Source organism: Urtica dioica, chromosome 7 (assembly GCF_054948205.1).
Source record: "Urtica dioica subsp. dioica isolate 48M chromosome 7, U.dioica_male_clone48M_v1_H2, whole genome shotgun sequence".
NCBI classification, from domain to species: domain Eukaryota; kingdom Viridiplantae; phylum Streptophyta; class Magnoliopsida; order Rosales; family Urticaceae; genus Urtica; species Urtica dioica.
Window position 1 is genome coordinate 42714026 of NC_142762.1, and position 25378 is coordinate 42739403.

Here is a 25378-nt window from a genome sequence, read left to right on the forward strand (position 1 = left end):
CCTATCTGCAAGCAGAGACGTGTGGAGATCGAGGTTGAGGCATATGCCATCCCTGTAGTTTTAAAATTGTTTTTTATCCTTATTTTCTTTATATATATATATATATATACATATATATTAAATATAAAAATTTGTCATTTTTTCATATTAGTTGCTTATTTAGGAATATAAAAAAATCGTATATACCTTCAATGTTTTTAAAATATTTTATTTTTATCGTATATACTCCTGTGTTTAAATATGCCACTGCACAAGTTATCTTTTCATCAAGAACTTTATTTTAGGAGACACTTGCATGCTACATTTGTTCTATAGTCTATTCTTCTAATGATTTAATAGAAAACCTTTTTTTACAGTCAGAAGCCATGCTTATCAATTTAGCATGATATGTTCAGAATAATGTAAGAAGTATTTATCATATTTGAATTTACGGTTATATTAAGTGTGAATATTAATAACCTAACCTTCCATATTTTGCGTCGAGATCTGTCCCATTGCAAAATATTTTTTTGGTTACAAGCGCAACTTTTGGAGCTACTAGAAAAATTAGAGTATTAATAATATAAAGAAGAAGAAAACAAAATTAAGTATCAATGATCAGTTGGACTTTAGGGGACAGAGTAACGGATCGCTTATTTTTCAACCACGCGTTTGGTAACAAAATTACTATTCATACTTCATACACCACGGCGACTCATAATTTTGCTTTCCGATCGAACGAAGACGTGACAAAAATTTGAAAAAAATTCTCAGAGTTAAAAAAAAAAAATGAAAAATAAAGGAATAATGGTAGATGTTGCTTTGAACAGCAGGTAGAGGGGATTTTATCGAAGAATTTGTAGTTTGATTTTAAATAAATAAATTAATAAGTTTCCGTGGTAAGGTCGTCCAATTATAATTTATATTGACCATTAGATGAGTGTTTACTCTACGTTTTAATATATTTTCACTGCACATGCAGTGACGCCAATCAATCGATTTCTAACAATTATCAAATAATTTTTTAACTGATTAGTTGAGAAAATGATCGGCGCTGACATATCATCCTTAATTAAGTTGTGTAGATTTACATGTTCAGCATAGGTTAGAGTAACGTGTCTTTAATCAACCCAACCAATGAATACTGTTTTCTGGTTCATAAAATGGTAATTAATTATCTTAATTAGTAAATTAAAACCGGTATTGGTTTTTTTTTTTATGTGCTTTGAGGTTTGAGCCCAAGTTCAAAAGTTTCTAGAAACAAAAGACATCAACATGACATATATATATGTTAGTAAGAACTAAGAACTTGAGACACATATATGGATGGATTGGTGTATTACATCTTGAAATTTCCAAATAATCTGCGGATTATGGGTACCAAATCACTCATATACCTTTGCATAAGTTTTGCCTCTATTCAATTTTGATCATGTAATGTATGTATAAAACACATAATTTCACACGAACAAAAAGAGAAAATAATAATAATGTCTGATATAATTGTTTTGGGTGATATATCTGCATCCTATATTGGGGAAGTTGGAAGAAATTGTTATTGATTAATATATCTGATGAATGATGTCATCATATTTTTTTCCTCATACATGATACATCACATTGTTGTATAGTTGTCGTTTACTCAAGCGGTTGCCATTTGTTCACTCAAATGTCGTTCTTAACTTCGCAATGTCACGCTTTAATTAGTAGTTTATTAGTGGTTATAAAGAACTTCAGAAAATGGCATTTTTTTCGTAATGGTGGTAATTAAGCTTTTATGTATATTTATTTTTTATTATTTGAATCATATGTTCTTCACCCACATTACATATAATCTACCTACATAGGATATTGGTTTGGTAACAAATTCAAAGTGAGACACGAATGTCCCAACGGTTAAAAAAAATAATTGGACATCTAAAACCGAATTATTTTAGAACATAAGTATAGACCAATTCAAGACTATTTAAATCATTTACCATCAATGTAACAAGTTCATAGATATTTTATTTAAGTTATTTTATTAATTTTTTAGTGTTTTTTATTTAATTATCCGAGATACTTCGCACGCGAGTAAATTTTTTGACAATGCCATGGATTTTAGTATATATAATTAACAAAAAATTGGCTACGTAAGACACCTAAACTATATGAATTGTAAATTAGTCAACCTTTAGTAAATACTTTGTAAATAGCCGGCAGCCTATTAACTACCTTTTATACATATTTGACTGAGTTAAATAAGTCTTTTACTAATCCATTAATAAGTAAACTTGACTATTTACAATAAATTAATCAAAGGTGGACTATATCCCAATTCACTATAATCGTGGCTCTATAACTTAATAACCCTATAATTAATCATATAGTTTTTACATGATAGTTTGATATACTATTTGAATTGCGCTTATGGTAGATTCAAAATGATACAATTTTCTAGCAAATAGTGTTAGAGTTTGTTTATTGGCGCAGGTTGATAGTGAGGGACAAGACTATGGACAATACAATCCATCCCAAAAAGAAGAATCCCACTGCTCTTGTTGGCCCAAAGTCCTCAGGTTCCTGGAGACGAAAACACAATAATTAATTAATTAGAATTATACACATATAGGGAGTAAATAAGTTGATTATTCGAAATTACTACTTTTTGATTTTTTTCAAATTAGACAGATATAAAAATGTTTAGTTATAAACAAGTAACTAAAAGAGTCAATTTTGTCACTATTAGATATATGTTTGTAACTAAACAATTTTAGATCAATCTAATTTAAAAAATAATAATAATGTGGAATCAGCCACTTATATACTCGTAATATACTGGTGTCCAAACCCCTTAAAATGGAAGAATTCTTGCATCAAAAGTTGACGAGCGCAGTAGTTACTTAGTCTTGCTTTTCAAAGTTTGGGGACACTAATTTTATATATATCTGAGAATATGAAAAATGTGAGAAGAGTCTAATAAATGGTAACAAAATAAGGAGTATGCTTAAAATTAAATTTATTTAAGTGATATAAAATATGGAGCATTTTGTACAAATTACTTGTTTGTAATAAAACGTAAAAGTAGATAAAATGTTGATAAAAAAAAAATAAAAATTATACAAAAAAATGCATTAAAATATCAGGCAGGGGGTAATTACTTGAATTATATATGCATACATACTAAGTTATATATATACCATAATTTCAGGTGGTATTTCCGGGGTTCGCTTAGTAGAGTCAACCTCAAAAGGCCAAATGTAGCCATCTGGTTTCTCATTCCTCGCCAAGCTCCAATCGTACAATCTTCTCTCCGGCGGAGTTGATAATATTGTGTACGATTCCTGATTAATCAATAACCCCATCTCAGTTGTAATTAATTATGAAAAGAAGATACAAGAATATTGTTGATTATTTTTTACGTACGTACTTTAAGCATTTCAATCTTTTGGTTCAGCTCTTCTGCCTCCAATCCTTCATTATCCAATAACTCTTTCTTCTTGCTCTCGTACGCACTCATAATCTGTTTCATTTATTTTTTCAATAATAAATAAATAAAAACAATCGATGGTTTAGTTGAATAATTAACCTGATCGTACGAGCACTGTCTGGAAAGTCCAAGTACTCCATAGTGATCCACGTCCGTGATCGCTGCAACATTCTAAAGCAGACTCAAAATGAATATTCATCATCAAAATATAATACTATGACGATGATGAAATTGATGGATGATTAATAATTTAATATTACGTATGCCACGTAGCGCTCTTTCGACGTTGAGAGCAGAGATTATGGAGGAGCTAGAGCTCTGCTGGACTTCTTCTATAGTCTCTGCCGTGCTATCATCGGAGCTTCTTATTACGCCGAGAAATCTCCGGCGTTTTGGAGATATAATGGCCATCGAGTTTTGTGGGGCCGGGAATGTGAGGAGTCCTTTTCCGGCGGCGATGTAGATGGACATTGCCATGCAAGGTTGTGTTTGGGGAATTGGAAGGTTTTTTTTTTTTTTTTTGTTTTTTTTGGGTACAAAAATCACGACACTCTTTTTTGGTAGGCGTTAGTTAGATAAGGCTTGGGATATATATCAGCCACGCGAATTTTATCTTACTGAAAAAATATCCACGGCTAGTTTGAGAGCATATTAGCCTATAGCAAGACAATTTTGTCAACATATTTCGTTCCCATCTATTCTAGGACTTCCAAGTGTGATTCACAACAAACAACATATATATTTTTGCTAGGTAACATAGATCGTGACAATTAATCTTTTGGTGGAAAGTGAGAAAATATTATGAAATTGATGGTAAATGAGGTAATTTTATCTCTTATTAAAATCTAATAGATTTTTTTTTTTTAATTTATAATTAAATTACACGTCATATATCAATAGGAATGAAAAAAAAACATATTTTACGAAAATGAAGATCCGATTATATACATGCGGATGCACTAATGGCACAATTATTATTATTATTTTTTATTTATTTTATCGGAACACCTTTATTTGACTTACAGCAATAATAAATATTCCATAATAAGAATAATTTATTTAGCTTCGTGTCATCAAGCAAGTCGTTGTAGTATAGTGGTAAGTATTCCCGCCTGTCACGCGGGTGACCCGGGTTCGATCCCCGGCAACGGCGATTCTTTTTTTTTTTTTCATGGGCTATTGAGGCGGTGGAGCTACCCCTATCTTCGTAATACAGGACCGAGTGACTTTAGTTTTGAGATCAAATTCCTCGGATTTCTTCCGCTTCGAGCGATGGGTTCCACCCAAAACGACGTCGCTGGTCCGAGCGGGTCCGAGCCGCCGATTCCACGGCAGTTTCCTCCGGCGGCTCAGCCGGAGATTATGAGAGCCGCCGAGAAGGACGACCAGTACGCCTCCTTCCTCTACGACGCTTGCCGCGACGCCTTTCGATCTCTCTTTGGTCTCGCTCTCTCTCTCTCACCCATTTTCACTCTTCACTCGTCAATTTAACGCTTGACAGTTCTCGATTTCAGGTACTAGACTTGCCGTGGCTTACCAGAACGAGGTTAGTCCTTTTAGACTTAGCTCTGCTCTCCAACTCGTGAAAACCCTAAATTTTTTGTCTTTCTGGTTGTTTTTTTGTTTTTTTTTTTTCCACAGACGAAGTTGCTAGGGCAAATGCTGTACTATGTATTGACGACTGGTTCAGGACAGCAAACTTTGGGAGAAGAGTACTGTGATATCACACAGGTTCATAGTCCTCAATTTAGAACTTTCATTATCACTGATCATGTTTGTTAAGCTATTAATACAAATGTTCTGTTCATTTGTTAGGTTTCTGGCCGCTACGGGCTTCCTTCTATTCCGGCGAGGCGTGCGCTTTTCATTGTTTACCAGACGGCTGTGCCGTACTTAGCGGAGCGAGTCAGGTCTAGAAATGTCTTTTGCTCTATTTCTTCGATTACGAGACTTCGTTACAGAATTGGCCAATGTGTTTCTGTACAGCACGAGAATCGCTAATCGGAGCCTTATGCTCTCCGACTCACACTCTGAGGATGAGCTCTTCTTTGGGAACCTTGTTGGTGGCTCCTCTGTCGTGATGGATAGTCCATCTACTTCTGAATCGGATCAGTCTGTTTCGGCGTTTGCGAAGATGAAGCAGAGAGTCAACCGATTGTGGTTCTACGCGGTTCGGAGATGGCCCGAGGTGCTTATTTGCTCTCTTCTTATCTGTTTGATTGATAGGTTTTGAATTTCAATGCTTATATTGAATTTTATACGTCCCCACGGTTTCTTAAAGATCGAGTATAGTATAGTTCTTGTGATGATAGATTATCTTTTATTTCGTTTAGGTGCTTCCCGTAGCTCACGAAATTATGGTTCTACTTGTCCGTGCGAACCTCATGCTCTTTTACTTTGAAGGTATTTTTCTTTATATAGAGGCTCATTCGTTTTTTATTTGACGTTTTGGCTCAAGAAATCATGTTTCTACTTTTTGATGCTCTCTTTTTTCCCTCAGGCCTGTTTTATCATATATCAAAACGTGCGGCGGGAATTCGTTACGTTTTCATAGGGAAACCATCGCATCAAAGGCCTAGGTAGGCATGAAAATCAGTATTCACAAAACAATACATTTCATTAATTTTCAACTTCATTTTTTTGTCCGACCTCTCTGTTTTTCCTTGTTCAAACTTCTTTGATATGTTGATGTGGTGGTCACGTATTTGTACCAAAATAGCCCGGTGTTTGTTTTATACTTAGTGATTTACTTAACCATCAACTACTCAATGGTCTTATCTGTGATCCCTCCTTGCAGATATCAAATTTTGGGAGTGTTTTTATTAATACAGCTATGTATCCTTGCCGCCGAAGGACTCCGGCGTAGCAATTTATCTTCCATTGCAAGTTCGGTTAATCAGAGGTCCTTCGGTACCCATCAACATTCAACAGGTTGGTGCAAACTCTGTCCTTGCACTTTTCCATTCATCCCCCAAAAAGATTATTGGATATCGGAATGCCTCACTGTTTAGATTCTATGACCTTGTTCCATGATGATGAGTGTTGTGATCAGGAGAGTTGCCCGTTTTAAATGAGCAAGGACATGCCGTATCGGCATCAGAGAGAGAGAAGGAGAGTTTAGCGTATTATGATTCATCCTCTACTTCTGAGGTACATCTTTTTTTTCGGGGGGTCATTTTCTCTTGGGGTCTGTTTGGAACCAAAAAAAAAATACGAGGGAAAATCATAATTCAAAGTTGTGTTTGGAAGTGTCATTGAAAATATGACAGAAAGAGAAGGGAATAGTGAGAAAAGAGAGATAAACATGGACTTCATATGTAGAAATTCAGATGGATTTTCCCTCAATCCAATCAACACTGGAAAATAATAAAGATTTTATTTTCCTTTCTATCCTATTTCCCATGTTCCGAAATTCTCGGTAAAAGACTTTCATCTGATTCCGAACAACATTCGGGTTTGGAACTGTTCAGTCAATAAGCAAATGCACGCTGTGCTTGAGCAATCGGCAGAACCCGACGGCCACGCCCTGCGGTCACGTCTTTTGCTGGTACGCGTTTAACCACCCAAACCACTCGAGATCTTAATGCTGTTTCTATTTATCGTAATTATCATCATCATGTGATACTCGTTTCCTTGATTTGGCATCGTAGGAGTTGTATAATGGAATGGTGCAACGAGAAGCCTGAATGTCCCCTGTGCCGTACACCCATCACTCATTCCACCCTCGTTTGCCTCTTTCATTCCGACTTCTAGTTAAGACGACTTTGATTTTGTTTCTTTGTGCTGATAGTGATAGGCTTCCAAAGGAAAAGCATATTACATTTTGTGGCTTTCATATTCATAATATGAAACAAAAACTAGACACATCATTTATCAAACGATCTCACGCATTGTGATTTCTAGCAACTGGCATTGTATTTTCATTACAGACGCTAAGAAGCTCACGAATGATCCTTCATATACAAAGGTAAACAATAAAGCATTTCATCTTTAGTTACATTTTTGTCTTGTCAAAATATTTATTAACTATTGAATCTGTAGTTTGGAACATTTTCTGCCTAACTCATTATCCCTAACTCTATTCATGGCATCCTCTAAGCTCCCTCTAAGCTTGCGTTGGAAAATCTCCGTGGGTGCTTTTTTTAAAGAGAAGGAAACCCAACCCGAATTGCACTCGAAGCTTTTGATCTCGCATTGTGTGAGGATTTCCAAAATCAAATTAGTCCTTGCAATCTTTGCTTAGCCTTGGGACGTGGATAGGTGAATGGACTCACTCATTACATGATTGTTTATTTATTTGGTCATAAATGGTGGTTTCAAACATGGAAGACGCTGCTTAGATAGGATGGGATCAGTCCCATTAGGCTCAATAATATGGGCTTTTAAGCTAATATTTCTGATAGTTTAATTATTTGAAATATTCATCTAATTATGTTTTATATTATAGAACAGCGTTGTCGAATTTAGTTTATTTTTCTAAAATCTTCTAAACCATATAAAAAAAGGTCTAGTATGTAACTTGGTACTTTTCTAATTCAAAAAATTGGCTACGTAAATCACCTAAACTATAGGAATTGTAAATTAACCAACTTTTGGTAAATATTTTGTAAATAGCCAACTTGCATACGTGGCAGCCTACTAACTTCTTTTTTTACATGTTTGGTTGAGTTAAATAAGTCTTTTACTAATCTGTTAATAAGTTAACTTGACTATTTACAAGAAATTAACCAAATGTGAGCTATATCACAATTCGCTATAACCGTGTGGTTATATAACTTAATTAACCCTTTCTAATTTCGAAACTAGTTGCTATTTTATAAACTCTCGACTTATAAATGGGCATTCTGTCCGATAATTTTATTATTATTATTGCTATTTCTTTTGTCTTGGTCAAACTCAGAGTTCTAATAAGTAACAAGATTCCGTGCTAAAGTTCTGATCCTAAATCATGAATCTGTTGATACAAATCGAGAAGAAAAAGGAGCCATGCGTATGCACACATGATACACCACACTATCAGAAGACGTATTTTCCATTGAGAGAAACATGTTTTTAAAACAATTCACATTTTATCAACAAAAAAAAAAAATCTACAGAATATTTATATAATTAAACACAAAGACGCACTTTGGAAACCCATTAGGTGGGAACGATGCTACGGTCCATGTCATGAAAGTCAAATTGAGTTTTTGGTCCCCTTTCACTAATTCCATGCCAAATTTGACGTAATAATTTCATTTAACAAAAATCAAATCTACTTGTTCAAGATAACAATGATAATATAGAAAAAAAAAATCCAAGACCAAAAGGATGATGCTCCACTATGAACCAAATACATTTGAATCAATATATCTTAATGCACTCTCTGTTTATATTTATATTTCCGAGGAAGGTTAAGCTGGATTGAGAGGAAATAGAAAGAACCTTATCAAATTTTAGACATTAATATATGGGGAGGAATCACTATAAGAAGAGCACGTGTGCACGACAATTTGACGGCATGTCAATCGATAGCATGGCACTTTTGAGGACAAAGACAACGAACAAACATCGTGAGAGGTGAGAGAACAAAAAGGATTTTGGAGCACCCAAGTAATATGCTCTATTTTGCCTCTAACATCAACACTATATCAAAAGTTTATTTTAAGTGTTGAGATTTTCTCGTCTTTTGTCGCCCTATATATATATATATATATATATATATATCAACTTGTTTGATGAGGTAAGAAGGGAAAAGTGCTAAATGTATTATTAAAAAATCTATTTACTATACCTAACTATTGGTAACAATAGGGAAACACCACTCAATTGTGTTTATCATGTGCGCGATGTGAGTTAATAATGATTCATGATGAATTCCATTCACTGCTGCACCAATTACATGATACATTTTCTTATTAATTAATATAAAGGAAGAATTCCGAAAACAGATGTGTGCCGTTTGCAGCTATATATATATATATATGATTCTTGTATCCTAGAGCAATAAAATTTTAAAGGGATGAAATGAATGTTTTTTTTTTTTCATTATCCATTAGCAATGTTTCATTTTTCACACTTTTATGACAACACATGTCATAAAAATTGGATATAACGGTAAATATGTTATGAAAAAAAAAATTGTATTTTATAACGTTTATAATCATAAAAGTAAAATAAAGGGAAATTAATGGATAATGGAAAAAAAATCCATTTAGTGATATATTTTTGAATAATCTCATATAATTATTTCATTGAATACAATTTGTATATATTGAGCTCATAACAATACCCTGCTATTATGAAGTCTTTATACGATTGAAAAATGAGCGTGTTCCTAGACGTCCATCATAGAAACTTATATAACACTTTCAATTATATAGGCTGAGAATAATACTATTTAAAAAACTGAAAAATGACTCGTTCTACGCGACTTTCAACTCATTCAATTTTACCGTTATATCAACTTTATAATTTAATGTTTTTGTGATAATAATAATAAAAAAATCGGATGCTTTTATTTTAGGGTTCAGTGGTTATCTAGCCATATGAAAAGTTAGAAATTTTGAAATAGCTAACGTTTCATTAATTTTTTTGTAAATAACTACGTAAATCTATTTACGCTATCGGAATAATAGAAAATGCAGAGTAAATTTCTAGTAAATATGACTATTTACGAAATATTTACAATAGTTTTTGGCTATTTACGAAAAATTTACAAAACGTTAGCTAAAACGCAAACGCTTATGTTTATGTGGCTTATATCACTAAATTTTTGTTTATTTTATAAATAAAATAGTAACCAAATTTCGACAATTATTGTTGAGAAACATATCATAGTAACCAATTCAGATCCAAACCCATTAAAAATAAATGAATATGAATAAGGTATGATTTTTAAAAAAAATTGTAGGTACGGTCTTGTTTTACAGGATCATACCCAGATCCTTGATGCAGATTTTCTGAACTACAGAAAAGTCGCACGACGCAAACATACATGTGGTCAAGTAATAGAGTGCAAAGAGCACGTATATCGATCCCACAAGGACGCAAGACGATTTTCGATATAAATTCACTAGTTTTTCTTTCCAAGTTATATTTCAAAAAATGGGAGTTTTTTTTTTTATGATTTTGAGAAGAAAAAAAAAAGAATTCAAAAGCAAGAATAAAAAAAAAAAACGTTTAACAAAGATTCAAACACAAGAATAAAGGCAAGGGGCGTGATTTTGTTAATTCAATGATTTGGTCGGTCTTGGTACGATTTTAAGCTCGGGTTAAGAATAGAATGAATTAATCTCAATCCCTCTAAAACATCCACTAATCTCTCATGTTTTTAGGGACCTAGCCATTTGACAAACTTACACCTCTCGGTTTGGGTTCTATTAAAATAAACAACCGTATTTAGCTCGGAATTTCGATCAACTACATCTACCCCTAGCCTTTCTATAGCTCTAGGTAGGTGAATGATGGGATAGGTAAAGCTCACTTTTTTATTACCTCTTGGTTTCTAAACTCGCATAGTATTCACTAATTAGGTAGCTAATCTTATTAGAGCTAACACACAACCCATAACCCATAGATTTTCACTCCCAAACCCAACCATGAGGCACAATTCTAATCTAATGACTGATCAACCAAACTCAAATCATTAACTACATCGCACCCCTCTAGCTATTTAGCTATTCATGATTATGAATAAATAAAGCAAAATAGAGATGAGAAGCAAAGTAAGGAACAAAGTATACATCGAATGCTAAACTCAACAACCAACAATAAATAGTATTAAACGCAACCAACAACTTCAATATTCAACTTCAACAAAGCAATAACTTCAAAACTAACAATATTCAATGCTCATAACATAAAAGAAATCAACACAAGTTCAAAACACTAAAATGAAACTCAAACAGCATTTCAAAAGCACACAACAAAGTAAATGAGTTGAAAACAACAAGAACTAAAATAAAGAAAGGGATAAGAGTGAACTATTGGAGAGGAGGATGATGATGGAGAGGGTGTCACTTCACTCCTTCATCTTCTTCACTCCTAAGCTCAAGAACAAACTTCTTCCAAAACCTAGCTTTTCCAATCTCTCTCTAGAAACTTAATGGAGACCTACACAGTTATATAAGGCCTCTCAAGTGGTGTTTTTGGAGCTATTTTGGGGCCCTTGGATGAGATCCAAGGGTCAAAATTAGCTAAAAAGGCGAGATGGAAAAAGTTGAAAAATTATGTGACGAGTTGCGCCACTTAAATGGAGCGCCGCGCCAATTGAAAATTCACAAAGGCGCGTCGCGCTTTATGTTTGGCGCGCCGCGCCAAGCTGGATTTCTAAAAAGGCAGCGTGTTGTGGACGTGCATTGACTCCTCAGACATTTTGTCCATGACAAATACACTTCAGGCACGGCGCGCCGTATGCTAGGTGCGGCGCCAACCTCATGACCTGAGTTTTGACTTTTCGTGGACTCCAAAATACCCTCGTTTAGCTCTCGAATGCCTCATTTATCTCCATGACTCTCCAAAACTTTCTCTTTGACTAAAAAACTTGAAAATACACTAAAATTATATAAAATAACATCAAACACACTAAGAACAACATTCGATTCTCATTTAGAAGGCGTAGATAAGGGTGAATAAATCTCATTTATCAATCCTACCAATTTTCATCCCTGTGTAAAGCTGGCCATATGGGATCCCGCGAGATCCAATTCCCCGTATTATTAGTACCATATAGGAAATGAAAAAAAAAAACCATAATATGAAATGTGGTACCGGGACTTTTATCCCGGAACCATCCGAAAAATTAGACGGAACTGAGATCCCCGTTTAGCACCATTTAGTACCATATTTTTAAAGTTGTATTTTTTTAAATTGAAAATATGAGAATTTTTCTTCTTTTTTTTTTTTAAATGCATTCATGGTTAAAATAAAAGAAAAAAAATAAATATGGAAAATATGGGAATTTCGGAACCGCGAAATATGGTACCGGGAATTCCAGATACTGTGAAAAATGGTTTCGGGATTTTCCGTTACCATTTTTTACTGTTCCGAAAGTCTAATTTCCCGCAAAATATGAGACAGGACCAATGAATCTCATTTTCCGGGTTTCACATTGTCAGCTTTATCCCTGTGGAATCAGTTGGACTTAGAAACTTGAATGGCTTGTTTAACAAGTAAGGTGATCTTTATTTGGATGGGCGATCAAGGAGTGAGATTCTAAACTATGACATGCATCTTTTACTGAATGTAGGTTTGAGATCAACAAGTATATCTGTCACTACAAGAAGAGTATATGCAGTAAGCAAAGTAAATAAGGATTCAAAATTTATAAATAATATTCTTTTTCTTTCTATATATCTGGCCATCATACATAAAAATAAAAATTGGCCGGCACCACAAACAAATACTTGGTGAATACACTTGCCACGTATTTACTTTGTAGATGACACGATACAAATCAATACTAATAATATATTAAAATTTTATATTTGCATATGCAGATTTTGACTTTGCTGGAGGTTTGACTTTTGGATATGTGTGACTACTCATTTCACTATGTTTACTTCTTGGGATACCATTAATTCTAGATTGACTTAATTAGAGAAGAATATTGTCAAAAGTCACAAAGGCCTTTGAGAGTGATTGTTGTGAATAGCCGCCCTTAACATTGAACTAAAACCAGTGTATGCCTATAGATTTTGAATATAATGATGACTAAAAATTTATTTGCAACTTTGTCCCCCTAATTTCATTGATAAAGTGGTTATCTAAGCATTTTCCTATTGTTTCCAATATCATTTTGTCGCTAACTTGACTGTTGATTAACACTCCAACAACTTAAATAAGGGGAGTATGATAATAACTCTACCTGCCTCCTTTAAGACAGTGATTTAATAAAATAAAATAAAAATTGAAAAATAAGTCTTTTGGGTTGAAGTTTAAAATTTATTCGTTATAAATTACGTTGAAAATAATATCCAATGTAGTAAATTCGATAATAAAAAAAATGAAATATAAATTTCGTTCCTTGACGTGATCTTAATTATAAAAATACTTTTAGCTACCAAAATCAAATTTTCATATATTGCCTTTTCTCATATTTAAAATCGATCATATAGAACATGAGAATTGTGATCCTATGTTCCCTTCCCATATTTTAAGGGAAATGAAACTCTTAATATTGTAGAAAATAGTACAGAAAAGTCTTCAAACTATTTTCCGCGGGACTAAAAAAATTTCATATCTTACGGTAAATCTCATATTTTTATTATTTGAGTTTTCTATTAATTACTTCAATTTTAAAGTAACTTATATAAGTAAAAAAAAAAATACAACTCTTATAAAGCACTAAAATTGTACTAAATGAGACTAGACGGGACCATTCTCTGGATGGTACTCAAACAAAATCTCAGAACCTGGAATGAAGCCAGGAATCTAGACTAGTGGGGTTAATGTGCAAAAAAAAAAAAAAAAAAAAATCAGGGGAGGCTTGATTTCTAAATTTGTAGGGTAAACAAATATAAAAATACTAGACTCGTGTCCGAAATATATTATGCCCCAAATTTTTGTATAACTTATTTAAGACATACTCCAGCCTATCTCTTTAGCTATATGAGGAGTTAGGTGTTTAATTCCTATTGAACTAATAACATTCTTGTCACATGTTTAGTATCTTATTTTCCTTAATATAATGGTGCTCTTCTTGAGTAGTGTTGCTGTGGCACAAAAGAAAGAACTAGATATTGTGAGATGTACCATGATGAACAAAAGTCATACAGTCCATATATATATATCATAGAAAACATGAAGATGAGATATGATGGGAAAAAAGAGGACATGAAAAGTGGGGTTTCCACAAAATCTCTCGTAGTGCTCAGTGGAATCACTCCACGCCCAACAATTATTTCCAATTATTCTTTAGGTTTAGCAGGCTTGGCCTTTATTCTAGTTCAATTAATATATATGCATATATGGAATCGCCACTAGCTAGGGGATAGTATTAGTAATATCCTTCGGGAACCAATAAAACTACCCAACTTTCTTTGTCGTTGCATGTGAAAAAGGTTGACCGTAAAATCGTGTTTAGGTAACCAAACGATACGATGATTATTAGCAAGCAAACCATGTTTAACATCCATGATATATCCTACGTGGACCCCACTTCCCCACCACGTGTCACCCGCGTGTACATTGTGGGCCCCACCACTTGAGCTGCCATCTACCAATCCCACTGCTTGCGCGTGCTTTCTCAGACACACTACTAATAGTAATAATAATAAAAACTTTGTTATTATTATTATTCACGCCTTGCCTTGTTTTCTCTCCAAGTTCCTATGATATTGATCTTATCCACCTAAAGAAATAGTTGGAATAGAATAGAAAAAGCTCATGTGGGAGTTGAAATAATTCGATCTACTTATTTACTTATTACACTCATGTCACAAGTAACGCATGCCATTTTTCACCCAAATTCCGTTGTGATATGAGACATGAAGATGGATATATGCCAACTATGTGTATTTATCGAAATAAAATAAATTTATATATATGAGCTGTTTTTTATGTGCTTTTTCATTTTTTTTAAAATAAAGTTCTAATAATAAACACACCCCCGAAATCCGGTTGACATGCTTGCGTTATTACAATATATTCTCTCATTGTAATTAGCTGGATTTGGGATATCGCGTGTTGCATGAAATGCGTGATGTTATCATTGTGTTGTTGCAATATATCTCTCGTGTTTCTCAAAATCTATTCATGTAATGCTAGTTTTCTTCTTTCTCATACTATGTTCTAATATATTATATATGTAGTTTTAATTCAATTCGATTAATTTATTTAACTAAGCATCACAATAACAAATCATGAACACACATAAATAATGGTTTCTTTTCAATTTCTTCCTACCCCTAGAAATGTTATATAACATCGCCAATGTGACATTGATTTGAACTTATATAAATACGCTTGATTTCACTATATATAAATTTATTGTTACAAGAATATCGATGTCACGTATGTGTGTTGATACTGTTGGAATGTGGATAATAAATTTTATTTATTATCATGGGAATGGCTGATTTGTGGCAACAAGTTGAGTGGGTTCCACTCATCGGAATTGAATAATTCCAAATGATACGGATTCCTCGTAACGAGGGCTATAAAATCGAATATTTATTTGCCAAAATCGGACCTAAGATGAATGAGAAATTGATGCTCAAAGTAGGCTAAAGAAACACAATTGTTGTTGTGTTGTTGTTGTGTTGTGGAAGTGAAAAACCAAGAGTCCCACATTGGTTGGGGATGTGTGTTGTGGTAGTGTTTATATACTATCCTCTCTCTTTAGTGGTCAAGCAAGTGCAAGAGAGGAGAGTGTGGGTGGGTTATCTCTTAACCCCTCGCGCGCACACACACACACGCGCGCCGCCGCCGAGCCGGGCCGGGCCGGGCTCGGGTTTCGGGAATTGTCTCGGTCTCGGGCTTTCTTTTTATTGCAAAGTTCACTTCCTAAAATGTTTAATTCCATAAATAACTTTTTGTTGCTTTGGAAATTAAACATTTACTCTCGAGGAGTTACTCGTAGCCATAAAGGCTGGAACATTGCTGCACAGTTATAATGCATTAAGGCCGATTTGAATTTGAGCGTTAACCATGCATTAAGGACGGTGTAACCTCTCCTTTATGCCGAATTATTGGGCATTATGGAGCTTTATTGCTTCCGTTGAGAGCTGCTGCTGAGTGTGCTCTTGCGCCTATAAAAGGCTGAGGTCTCTCTCATTCAGGTGTACTACGAAATCCATACATTCCCCACTTGTTCCCGTTTCTCTCCCTCTTTCCCAGAAAAATTTCTTTGTCTTGGTGATAGTATTCTCGCAGGTTCTAGTTCGCCGAGAGAGTCAAGTGGTTGGTGCTCACCTTGCCTCTGACGTCGTTGTATCCTGGGAGGCTTTCGCTCACGATTTCCAGCACCTGTGGGAGAGCGATAAAAAGCTTCAAGGAAACCGTCCAACGGGCCTCGACTTTTCCGACCTATTTCTGTTTTCCCGTTTCTTAGTACAAAGGTGTAACCGGGTTGTTTGTAATTTATTTTACGTGTACTTATTCATGCATGCAATTTGTCTTCTATTTTTCGTCAATATCACTATAATATTGCTAACAGATACTTAACCTAATAATTCTCAATAATTAATATTACTTTACTAATAAAAAAATTAATAGTTTTTAATCCATAAGTCAAATTTTGTAAGAAGAAAAGGTCTATATTTATTACAATTGTTGATCTTTTATTCGAATATATTTTTTTCTCAATTGTCACAATATTAAAAATTGTTTAATGTAGAACATTAGACGTTATATTTATATATATATATATATATATATATATGTATATTAATTTTTAAAATATTTCATTATCAGAAACATATTTTAAATGCGTATATGTATTCAAATTGCGTTTTTCTTTCAGTAAAAAAAAAAAAAAAAAAGATACGTACTGATGAAGAAAAAAAAAGTTAGAAAGAGAACACGTAAATGCCACAACTATATATAAAGCCTCAACTCAAACCTATTTGCAAACAGCATTCACAGCCTATTATTTCTTCTTCAAAGTTCTTATTATCAATCTTCTCTCTTTCTCTCTCTCTCGGAATATTATTTCAAAATGGGTGAGGCTGTTGAGATCTGCATTGCCAACAATGGTTTCTCGAATTTCTACGAGAAGACCGATCAAAACCTCATCAATAACAAGAACCACGTTAAAGACTCTTGTTGGTACGAAGAGGTTATCGACGATGATCTCAAATGGTCCTTTGCTTTGAACAGGTTTTTAAACGTTACCTTGTTAGCTTTTCACTAACTAAGCACCTCTCTCTCTTTCTCTCTCTCTCTCTCTCTCACTCACACAAACACACACATGATATATATATATATATATATATATATATATATATATATCATTTATTGTTTTATTTTTTATAATAGAAACCAGCCCAAATTAGACGAATATATATATAAGTGGGTGGTATATAACGAGAACGTATTTATCAGTGATGTACTTAGGAATGTTTATTATGGGGGCTAGTTATTGTAGCTAGGGGTTAGAAATTAAAATTTATATCTAATTTTGTTTTTTAAATAAAAAAAAGTCATGCTTGAGGGCTTAAGCCATATTTTGTCCAGTTTATATTTATCCCCTAAAGAAATTTTATGGCTTCGTCAATGTATATAGAGGTATGTAGGAACTATACTCTTCAAGTAAATTTATTTGTTTCTTTGGTCTCACTCGCAGTGTTCTACACACGGGAACCAGCGAATTCCAGGACATAGCTCTTTTAGACACTAAGCGTTTTGGAAAGGTATATATGGTTTGGCCTTTGTAATACTTGCTAATTATTATCATCTACCCTTAATTATACACGTTCGATATTATGTATATATAGGTTTTGGTGATTGATGGGAAAATGCAGAGCGCTGAGATTGACGAATTTATTTACCATGAATGTTTGATACACCCTGCTCTTTTGTCTCACCCTAAGTAAGTTCACTTGCTCTAACTTTTTTTTTCCATGCATGCATGAATATTATGAGTCATATAGTTTATGAATTTAGTAATATCGAATGTTAAAATGAACTCAATCGATGCAGCCCTAAGACGGTGTTCATAATGGGAGGTGGTGAAGGGTCTACCGCAAGAGAAGCACTCAAACACAAGTCTATCGAGAAAGTTGTGATGTGTGACATAGATCAGGTAATTTAATTACGTAATTTATATCCTTCGTGTACGTATGGATTAAGTTATTTTCAAATGTCCCATTTTTTGTTCATTTATTTTTGCAGGAGGTGGTTGATTTCTGCCGTACACATTTAACTGTGAATCAAGAGGCGTTTGGCCACAAGAAGCTGAACCTTGTTATCAACGACGCCAAGTAAGCAATAATTACTATAATAACTTTCATTATTTACTGGGGGCATTTTGGTCTATAATAGTTTACTCTTTTGTTTTTTATATATAAAGAGCTGAATTAGAAGAAAGGGACGAGAAGTTCGATATCATAATTGGAGATTTAGCAGACCCGGTGGAAGGTGGGCCTTGTTATCAACTCTACACAAAGTCCTTTTACGAAAGAGTCCTTAAGCCCAAACTCAAGTCCAATGGCATCTTTGTAACACAGGTTTGACTCTTTTTCATCGTTAGAGGTAATATTGTCATTTCGTTCCGATCAATTATTACTAAAATAATTGCGTTAAACTATAGGCTGGACCGGCAGGCATTTTCACCCACAAGGAAGTGTTCACCTCTATTCACAACACAATCAAACAAGTTTTCAAGCGTGAGTCTCTAAATCAACAAACACACAAATAAGTGAATAACCCATTCAAAACGAAGTTTGTTGTGTTGTATTGATCTGCCCAAATTAATTTTGCAGATGTGATGGCATATACAGCCCACATACCATCTTTCGCCGACACTTGGGGATGGGTTATGGTACGTCAAGTTTTTTTATTTTTATTTTATGTATGTAATTGAATACTGATTAGTATTTTGACTTAATGATTAAAATTTGAATAATGACGTCATAAATCAGGCTTCGGATCAGCCGTTTTCGGTCAACGCTGAGGAGATTGACCGAAGGGTGAAGGAAAGAATTGATGGGGAATTGTTGTACCTGAGTGGCGCCTTGTTTCTCTCCTCAGCCACGCTCAACAAGACTGTTGCTTTATCGTAAGCATTGTATTTTATGAATTTATAAAGCACAGTAATTGTATTGTAATAGTAACATGTCGTTTATATATTAATATTTCAGGCTGATGAACGAAACCCATGTCTACACAGAAGAAAGCGCGAGGTTTATCCATGGCCATGGAGTGGCTAATAACCGGCTTATATGAGCTCAACAAATTACATTGACTTTTGGGGGAATTGCTGTACAGAAAATTATTAAGGAAAAAAAAAAAAATCTCAGGCATATTCAGTTCTAGGCGTTACAAGATATGTTACAGCTTGATTGGGTTGGGTTTGTCATAGGATATGAAAAGGTGCTTAAACTAAAATGTTACTTTTATCGTATATGAATGAAGAATTATGAGGCGTTCCTCCACTATGTTAATGTCTTATTTAAGTCTTTGATTTGTTTGTGTTACATACATGCCTTACTTTTGGTGGTTGTAATTTTCCATTTTTTTTCACTATTATTATGTTTTATTGTTTTTAAATATTTAAGACTATGAATGGTAATTTTTAGGCCTACACATGTTCTAATGATCTTATTTTTAATTTTTAATTTTCATTTTGTTTTACCAGTATAATTAATGCAAGCTAATTGATAACATGCTTGTATAACCAAAACTACCTCATTCATTTATATAAGGTTACCTCAAATTCTACTATTGTTTAAAAATTTATTTCATATTCTTGTAGATTATTCATCATGTTTATATTTAAATATTCAATGATGATGTAAGGATGGAATATTAAAACAAAAATAACTTGATTTCATATCAGGCTATAAACTAAAACAGAACTATTAGTGAACTCAATTGAAAGTGAAATCGCGACCTCTAATTGCCTTTAGAGCCTATCCAACCGTCAATGCTAGCTGAGATGGAGAGGAAAAAATAGCAAGTGCAGCTTATGTGACAAAAAATATGTAGACTATAGATTTTATACGATTAATCGAGTAACTAAGCCATAAAAATGTGGAGATTTGCTTTGTAGCCAATCTTTTGTAAATCTTAAGTAAATAATCATTATGGTGATTCGACATTATTTGGACGTTTTTAACATTCTAAATAAGAGTCATTTGCTTTTCAAATTATTTTTAGTTATCGAGCTAGTATGGATAAATCAGGCGATATTGTTTGAGACTGGTTGGACAGTTCGAGCATCCGAACAACCTCTCTCATAGTGGGACGATTGTTAGGAGACTTACTGGTGCAAAATAGAGCAATTTTCAAGGTTGCAAACATGTGAGCCACCGTGTCACCGTCTCTCACTTCATCTAGGTTTAGCCGAGAATCAAGAATCCCAATGCAAAATAAAGAGTTTTTCTTGACGTAACTTCTCACCCAAGTCACCAGATCGCATTGATCTAGCAATTGAACCGGTGTCTTCCCACTCACCAACTCCAAAAGAACTACCCCGAAGCTATATATGTCACATTTTTCTGACACCTTCATCGTATAAGCGTATTCTACATAAATAAAAGAAAACAATTGAGAGCATCGATGTCAGGCATCATATGGTGGAATCCGAGTCTTCAAATTTTATTTATGATTTTATGCCCCTTTAATTAAATTATGTCGCGTCGCATTTTAAAAAATTTATTTATTAAATAGTAGTTAAAACAATACTTAAATGTGTCATAACTTAGTTGGAAGAACATAAAAAGAAATAAAAAAAAAATGAGACAATTTATTTGAGTTTCATAGATAAGTAATGTGATACGCAAGTCAAACATATAAAATACGAATTACCGGGAGCGATGTAGCCGTGGGATCCAACGACTGCAGAGACAGACTTAGAGTGAGGCATGTCAATGACCTTGGCGAGGCCAAAGTCGCCGACATGGGGCTCGAAGTTGTGGTCAAGAAGGATGTTATTGGACTTGATGTCACGGTGGAAGATCCTCGGCTTGCAACCGTGGTGGAGGTACTCAAGTCCTCTGGCGGCCCCAATGGCCACCATGAACCTCGTGGGCCAGTCTAGGCCGCCTCCAGGACTGTGGAGGACCTCTCCAAGACTCCCCCTTGACATGTACTCATAGATGAGGAGGTTGGATCCCTGGTGGTAGCAAAATCCGTAAAGCTTGACTATGTTCCGGTGTCGGATCTGGCCCAGTGTTTGAATCTCTGCGCAAAAGCTCGTATCAATGTTTTTCTTGATGTTGTTGTTGTTGTTCTGGATGTGGTTCTCGTCCATGTATGACGCGAACTTTTTGACAGCGACCGTCTGAGTTTCAGACAGGACCGCCTTGTAGACGGTTCCCCAGGCACCACGTCCAACAATGAACTTCTCGTGGAAATTCTCAGTGGCCTTTACGAGATCCTGAAATGTGAACCCTTCCTTGGGCGGGAAGTAAATGTCCAAGGGCCTGATGAGCGGTTTGATGTTATTGTTATCACGAAATAGTGTGAGTTTATTGCTCAGTTGGTTCCTAGCGTAGACGATGAAGGCGATAAGAAAAAGGGTGAACCCTCCTGTGGAGACCACAACCAAGGCTGCAATCTTGCTAACCCGAGAGCGTTTCGGTGATAATTCTAGGGCTCTTAGGGTTTCACAGGCGGCAAGGGGTCCGCCACATAAGCCTCGGTTTGCTACATAGCTATTGAGAGGCATGCGATTGAAGAGAGGGAGGCTTGCGAGAGGACCGGTGAGCTCGTTGTACGAGAAGTTACAGCCAAGTAAGCTTGAGAGGTTGTTGAAGGAACCTGGGATTATCCCGGAGAGCTTATTGTTGTTTAGGATGAGATATTCTAGCAAGACGAGGCCGCCGAGCTCTGAGGGAATCTTTCCAGAGAGGTCGTTGTAGCTGAGGTTCAACGCGATCTGGAGGCTTGACAAGGAGCCAAGCCGAGCAGGAATTCTTCCAGAGAACGAGTTCCCACCCATTTGGAGCTCGGTCAGTCGGAGGAGCCCCCCGATCGACACCGGGATGTGGCCGGAGAGGTTGTTGTCAGAAAGCCTCAAGATCTCGAGGTTAGAGAGCGTACCTATCTCGCCGGTGAGCTCTCCGGCTAAGCCGTTCCGACTAAGGTCGAGCCGCTGGAGCGTGGTGCAGTTGAAGATCTCCGACGGGATCCCCCCCGAGAGTGAATTTGATGAGATGTTGAAGACCACGAGCTGCGAGAGACGGCCAAGCTCCCTGGGGAGCTCGCCCCCCAACCGGTTGTTTCCGAGGAGGAGCCTCTGGAGAGCCGAGCAATTCCCGATCGCCAGAGGAATCGCGCCATCTAACTTGTTCTGCTCGAGCTCGATCGCTGAAAGGTTTGCCAACCTACAGAGCTCTGAGGGGAATTCTCCTATAAGGTTGTTGCCGGAGAGACGGAGCTGAATCAAAGACTCGCACCCGGTGATCCCCGACGGGATTCTTCCGGTGAGGCGGTTGGAGCCGAGGTTAAGTAGCATGAGATTGTATTGCCGGCAAAGGTGACGTGGAACCCTTCCCGTGAGGAAATTATCCGACAAGTCAACCACCCACAGCGCGCTGTAAAACCCTAGTGCTTGAGGGACGGTTCCGGAGAGCTCGTTGTCGAAAAGTTGAAGCATGTTTAGCCCTTTCAAGTACTGAAGCCCCACCGGAATCTCACCGGAGAGAAAGTTAATGGACAAGTCAAGCCTCGTGAGCTTATCGAGCCGCACCAGCTCCGCCGGGATCGAGCCCTCGAACCTGTTAGAGAAGAGGTGAAGTAGCCTCATCCCTGAGATCCGACTCAGCTCCGCCGGAATCTCGCCGTTCAGAGAGTTCTCTGAGAAGTCAATCTCTATCGCCGTCGACAGGTTTCCGATCTCCCTCGGCACCGTCCCGTTCAAGCCATTCCTGTAGAGATACAAATTTTTGAGAGACACTAGTCTTCCGAGCTCCCTCGGAATCTCTCCGACGAGCTTGTTCTGATACAGCGCTAAGATCACAAGCTTCGTTAGGTTTCCAATCTCCCTTGGTATATTGCCTGAGAGCTGATTGTCAAGCAAAACCAAGTCCGTCAATCTCCCGAGCCTTCCGACCTCTTTCGGTATCTCTCCGGTGAGCTGATTCTGAGCGAATCCTAGGAACTTCAAGCTAACACAACCCCCAATCTCCGGCGGCAAACTCCCGGAAATCTCGTTGTCTCCGGCGCGGAAAATCTCGAGCCTCTCGAGCTGCCCCAGAGATCTTGGCAAAGGCCCCGAGAGCTTGTTGGTATACGCGATGAGATGTGTCAAGTTGGAGAGGCTCCCGAGCTCCTCCGGGAACAACCCGGCCAAGTCGTTGTTGCAGAGATTCAAGACTCTGAGCGAAGACAATTTCCCGAGCTCCGTTGGGATTTTTCCTCCAAACCAGTTGTTGTTCAGGATGAGGATTTCGAGAGCCGAGAGGTTTCCAATTGCGCGTGGGATTTTCCCAGAGAACGCGTTGAAAGAGAGGTTGAGGACAGCGAGGCGGACGAGTCCGGCGACGGTCGGAGAAACCTCGCCAGAGAGTTTCATGAAGCTGAGGTTGAGAGAGATCACGAAGGGCTTCGAGTCTGCGCCGCCGTGACACGTCACTCCTCGCCATCCACAGGGATCGGCGTCGCTGGACTTCCAGTTTCCGAGTTGATTGGATGAGTCAACGAGGCCTCTCTTTATCTCCAAAAGGCGTTGACCTTCGACATTTAGCGCTTTCGACTCGTAAATCAGAAGAGTAGCCAGAACAATGGAGACACACAACACTCTGTCACGTGTTCTCTTCATAATTTCTCGGTCATATATAAATATATAATATATGTGTGTGTGTGCGCGTGTGTTATTTTAATGGTTATATGATTTATATCTATCTATATAAGAACTCAAGACGTCTCATCGAAGGAGATCAACATTTTCTCGTACCTCGTGCTAAGGTAATGAGAAAGAGAGCACTTGATGAGAGCTTTTTTTTCCTTATGTTTTTTTGTTGTTGTTGGAGACCTTTGAGATTAATGGTTGATTTGTTGAAGGTTGGAGATGGATAGATAAGCATGGTGGTGGTGAATGGTGATATCTCGAGAAAGAGTCGAGTCTTTTTGGGTCAATATGGCATAAATTGGGTCCAATCAAATTATATATATTATTTCTTTTATATCTCGAGAAAGAGTCTTTGTTTTTTTTGCTCGAAAAAGAGAGTCTTTTTTCGGGTCAACACTCAAAGTTTATGGCATAAATTGGGTCCAATGAAATTATATATATATTTCTTTTCGTTTGTGTAGTGCGACAACGTGACGAAGAAAACGAACAAGAGCAGTGTGTGTGCGCTTTTTTGTTTTACCTTTTTTCTTATTTTCTCCAAATAGGTGGATATAGCACTTTGTGTGAATGAAAAAGTTACTAACACATGAAAGAAAATGAATGGAGATCATGAATAATAATCAAATAAGCAATTCGTTCATTGACCAGGGGAGAGGGGTCTCCGCCGGATATCTCGCACAAATAGTCAAGTACAATAAATATCATAAATTTATCACAAAAATTGTATGTTAATATATTAATTTGTCGCATAAATTGTCGCATAATTTTTGTCGCATAAATTTAATATCATAAATTTATCACAAAAATTGTATGTTAATATATTAATTTGTCGCAAATACTTAAAATACACCAAAAATACCATTATAATTTAGTGTTTTTATTAATTTACTCTTGACTCAATATTATTTATCACTATTCTAATGTTATTATTAGTAATGATATGTAAATATAATATATTAGATATTATTTATATTAATTTATTTGTTCTCAAATACCCGTCAAGATACCCTTTTTATATGGTTTACCTCTGTGATAACGACATATCATGCAACATGGAACACCACTAACGTTAGTTGATTATTGTGGTATACCTTAGACGGTTCCGAGTTACCAGTAAAATCAGATGTATGGCGCAGATGCGGTGTACAGTATTCTAATCCTTGAACGTACCTATGTTTTTTCTCTATTATATTTCTATATTTTATTAGTTTAGTCAGAGCATCTTCAACTCACTCTATAATGAAGTAAAATGTGATAGAATGGAATTAGATTTTCTCCAATCCAACTTCTCACTCCATTATGGAGTTAATCATGATTTTCGCTATTCATTTCACTCTATTTTGGAGTGAGATTTTAATAACATAAAAAAAATATAATTACAAATCAACCATGTGGTTGATTTGTAATTAGATAATTTTTATATTTATATTTATGTATAATTGTATTAATTTATATATTTATATCACAAAATTTTATATATTTATATTTATATG

At 35.8% G+C, this 25378-nt stretch overlaps 4 protein-coding genes and 1 non-coding gene across 5 annotated transcripts; 3 read left to right on the forward strand and 2 right to left on the reverse strand.

The window, feature by feature from the left end:
* Nucleotides 1-2243: 2243 nt before the first annotated feature.
* Nucleotides 2244-3981, reverse strand: NDHU (Chaperone DnaJ-domain superfamily protein). Its single transcript, XM_089620518.1, has 5 exons — nucleotides 3709-3981; nucleotides 3548-3609; nucleotides 3389-3481; nucleotides 3159-3302; nucleotides 2244-2541 (listed from the first exon to the last, which is right to left on the reverse strand). The coding sequence occupies exons 1-5, from the start codon at nucleotides 3923-3925 to the stop codon at nucleotides 2440-2442; spliced, it is 618 nt and encodes a 205-aa protein (XP_089476644.1). The 5' UTR covers nucleotides 3926-3981; the 3' UTR covers nucleotides 2244-2439.
* A 548-nt stretch (nucleotides 3982-4529) lies between these two features.
* Nucleotides 4530-4601, forward strand: TRNAD-GUC (transfer RNA aspartic acid (anticodon GUC)). Its single transcript has one exon. It is a non-coding gene; the product is annotated as a tRNA-Asp (tRNA).
* Nucleotides 4536-7445, forward strand: PEX10 (peroxin 10). Its single transcript, XM_089621243.1, has 11 exons — nucleotides 4536-4889; nucleotides 4963-4994; nucleotides 5090-5179; nucleotides 5264-5358; nucleotides 5435-5636; nucleotides 5782-5851; nucleotides 5949-6027; nucleotides 6246-6379; nucleotides 6501-6598; nucleotides 6919-6995; nucleotides 7099-7445. Exons 1-11 carry the CDS (start codon nucleotides 4721-4723, stop codon nucleotides 7199-7201), a joined length of 1149 nt encoding a protein of 382 aa, XP_089477369.1. The 5' UTR covers nucleotides 4536-4720; the 3' UTR covers nucleotides 7202-7445.
* Nucleotides 7446-16994: 9549 nt separating this feature from the next.
* Nucleotides 16995-19639, forward strand: ACL5 (S-adenosyl-L-methionine-dependent methyltransferases superfamily protein). The gene is made up of 10 exons (XM_089620884.1): nucleotides 16995-17248; nucleotides 17715-17781; nucleotides 17866-17960; nucleotides 18071-18173; nucleotides 18263-18351; nucleotides 18441-18597; nucleotides 18681-18756; nucleotides 18853-18911; nucleotides 19012-19148; nucleotides 19231-19639. The coding sequence occupies exons 1-10, from the start codon at nucleotides 17088-17090 to the stop codon at nucleotides 19313-19315; spliced, it is 1029 nt and encodes a 342-aa protein (XP_089477010.1). The 5' UTR covers nucleotides 16995-17087; the 3' UTR covers nucleotides 19316-19639.
* Nucleotides 19640-20248: 609 nt separating this feature from the next.
* Nucleotides 20249-23855, reverse strand: LOC149391800 (uncharacterized). The gene is made up of 2 exons (XM_089620056.1): nucleotides 20900-23855; nucleotides 20249-20616 (listed from the first exon to the last, which is right to left on the reverse strand). Exons 1-2 carry the CDS (start codon nucleotides 23853-23855, stop codon nucleotides 20249-20251), a joined length of 3324 nt encoding a protein of 1107 aa, XP_089476182.1.
* Nucleotides 23856-25378: the final 1523 nt, after the last annotated feature.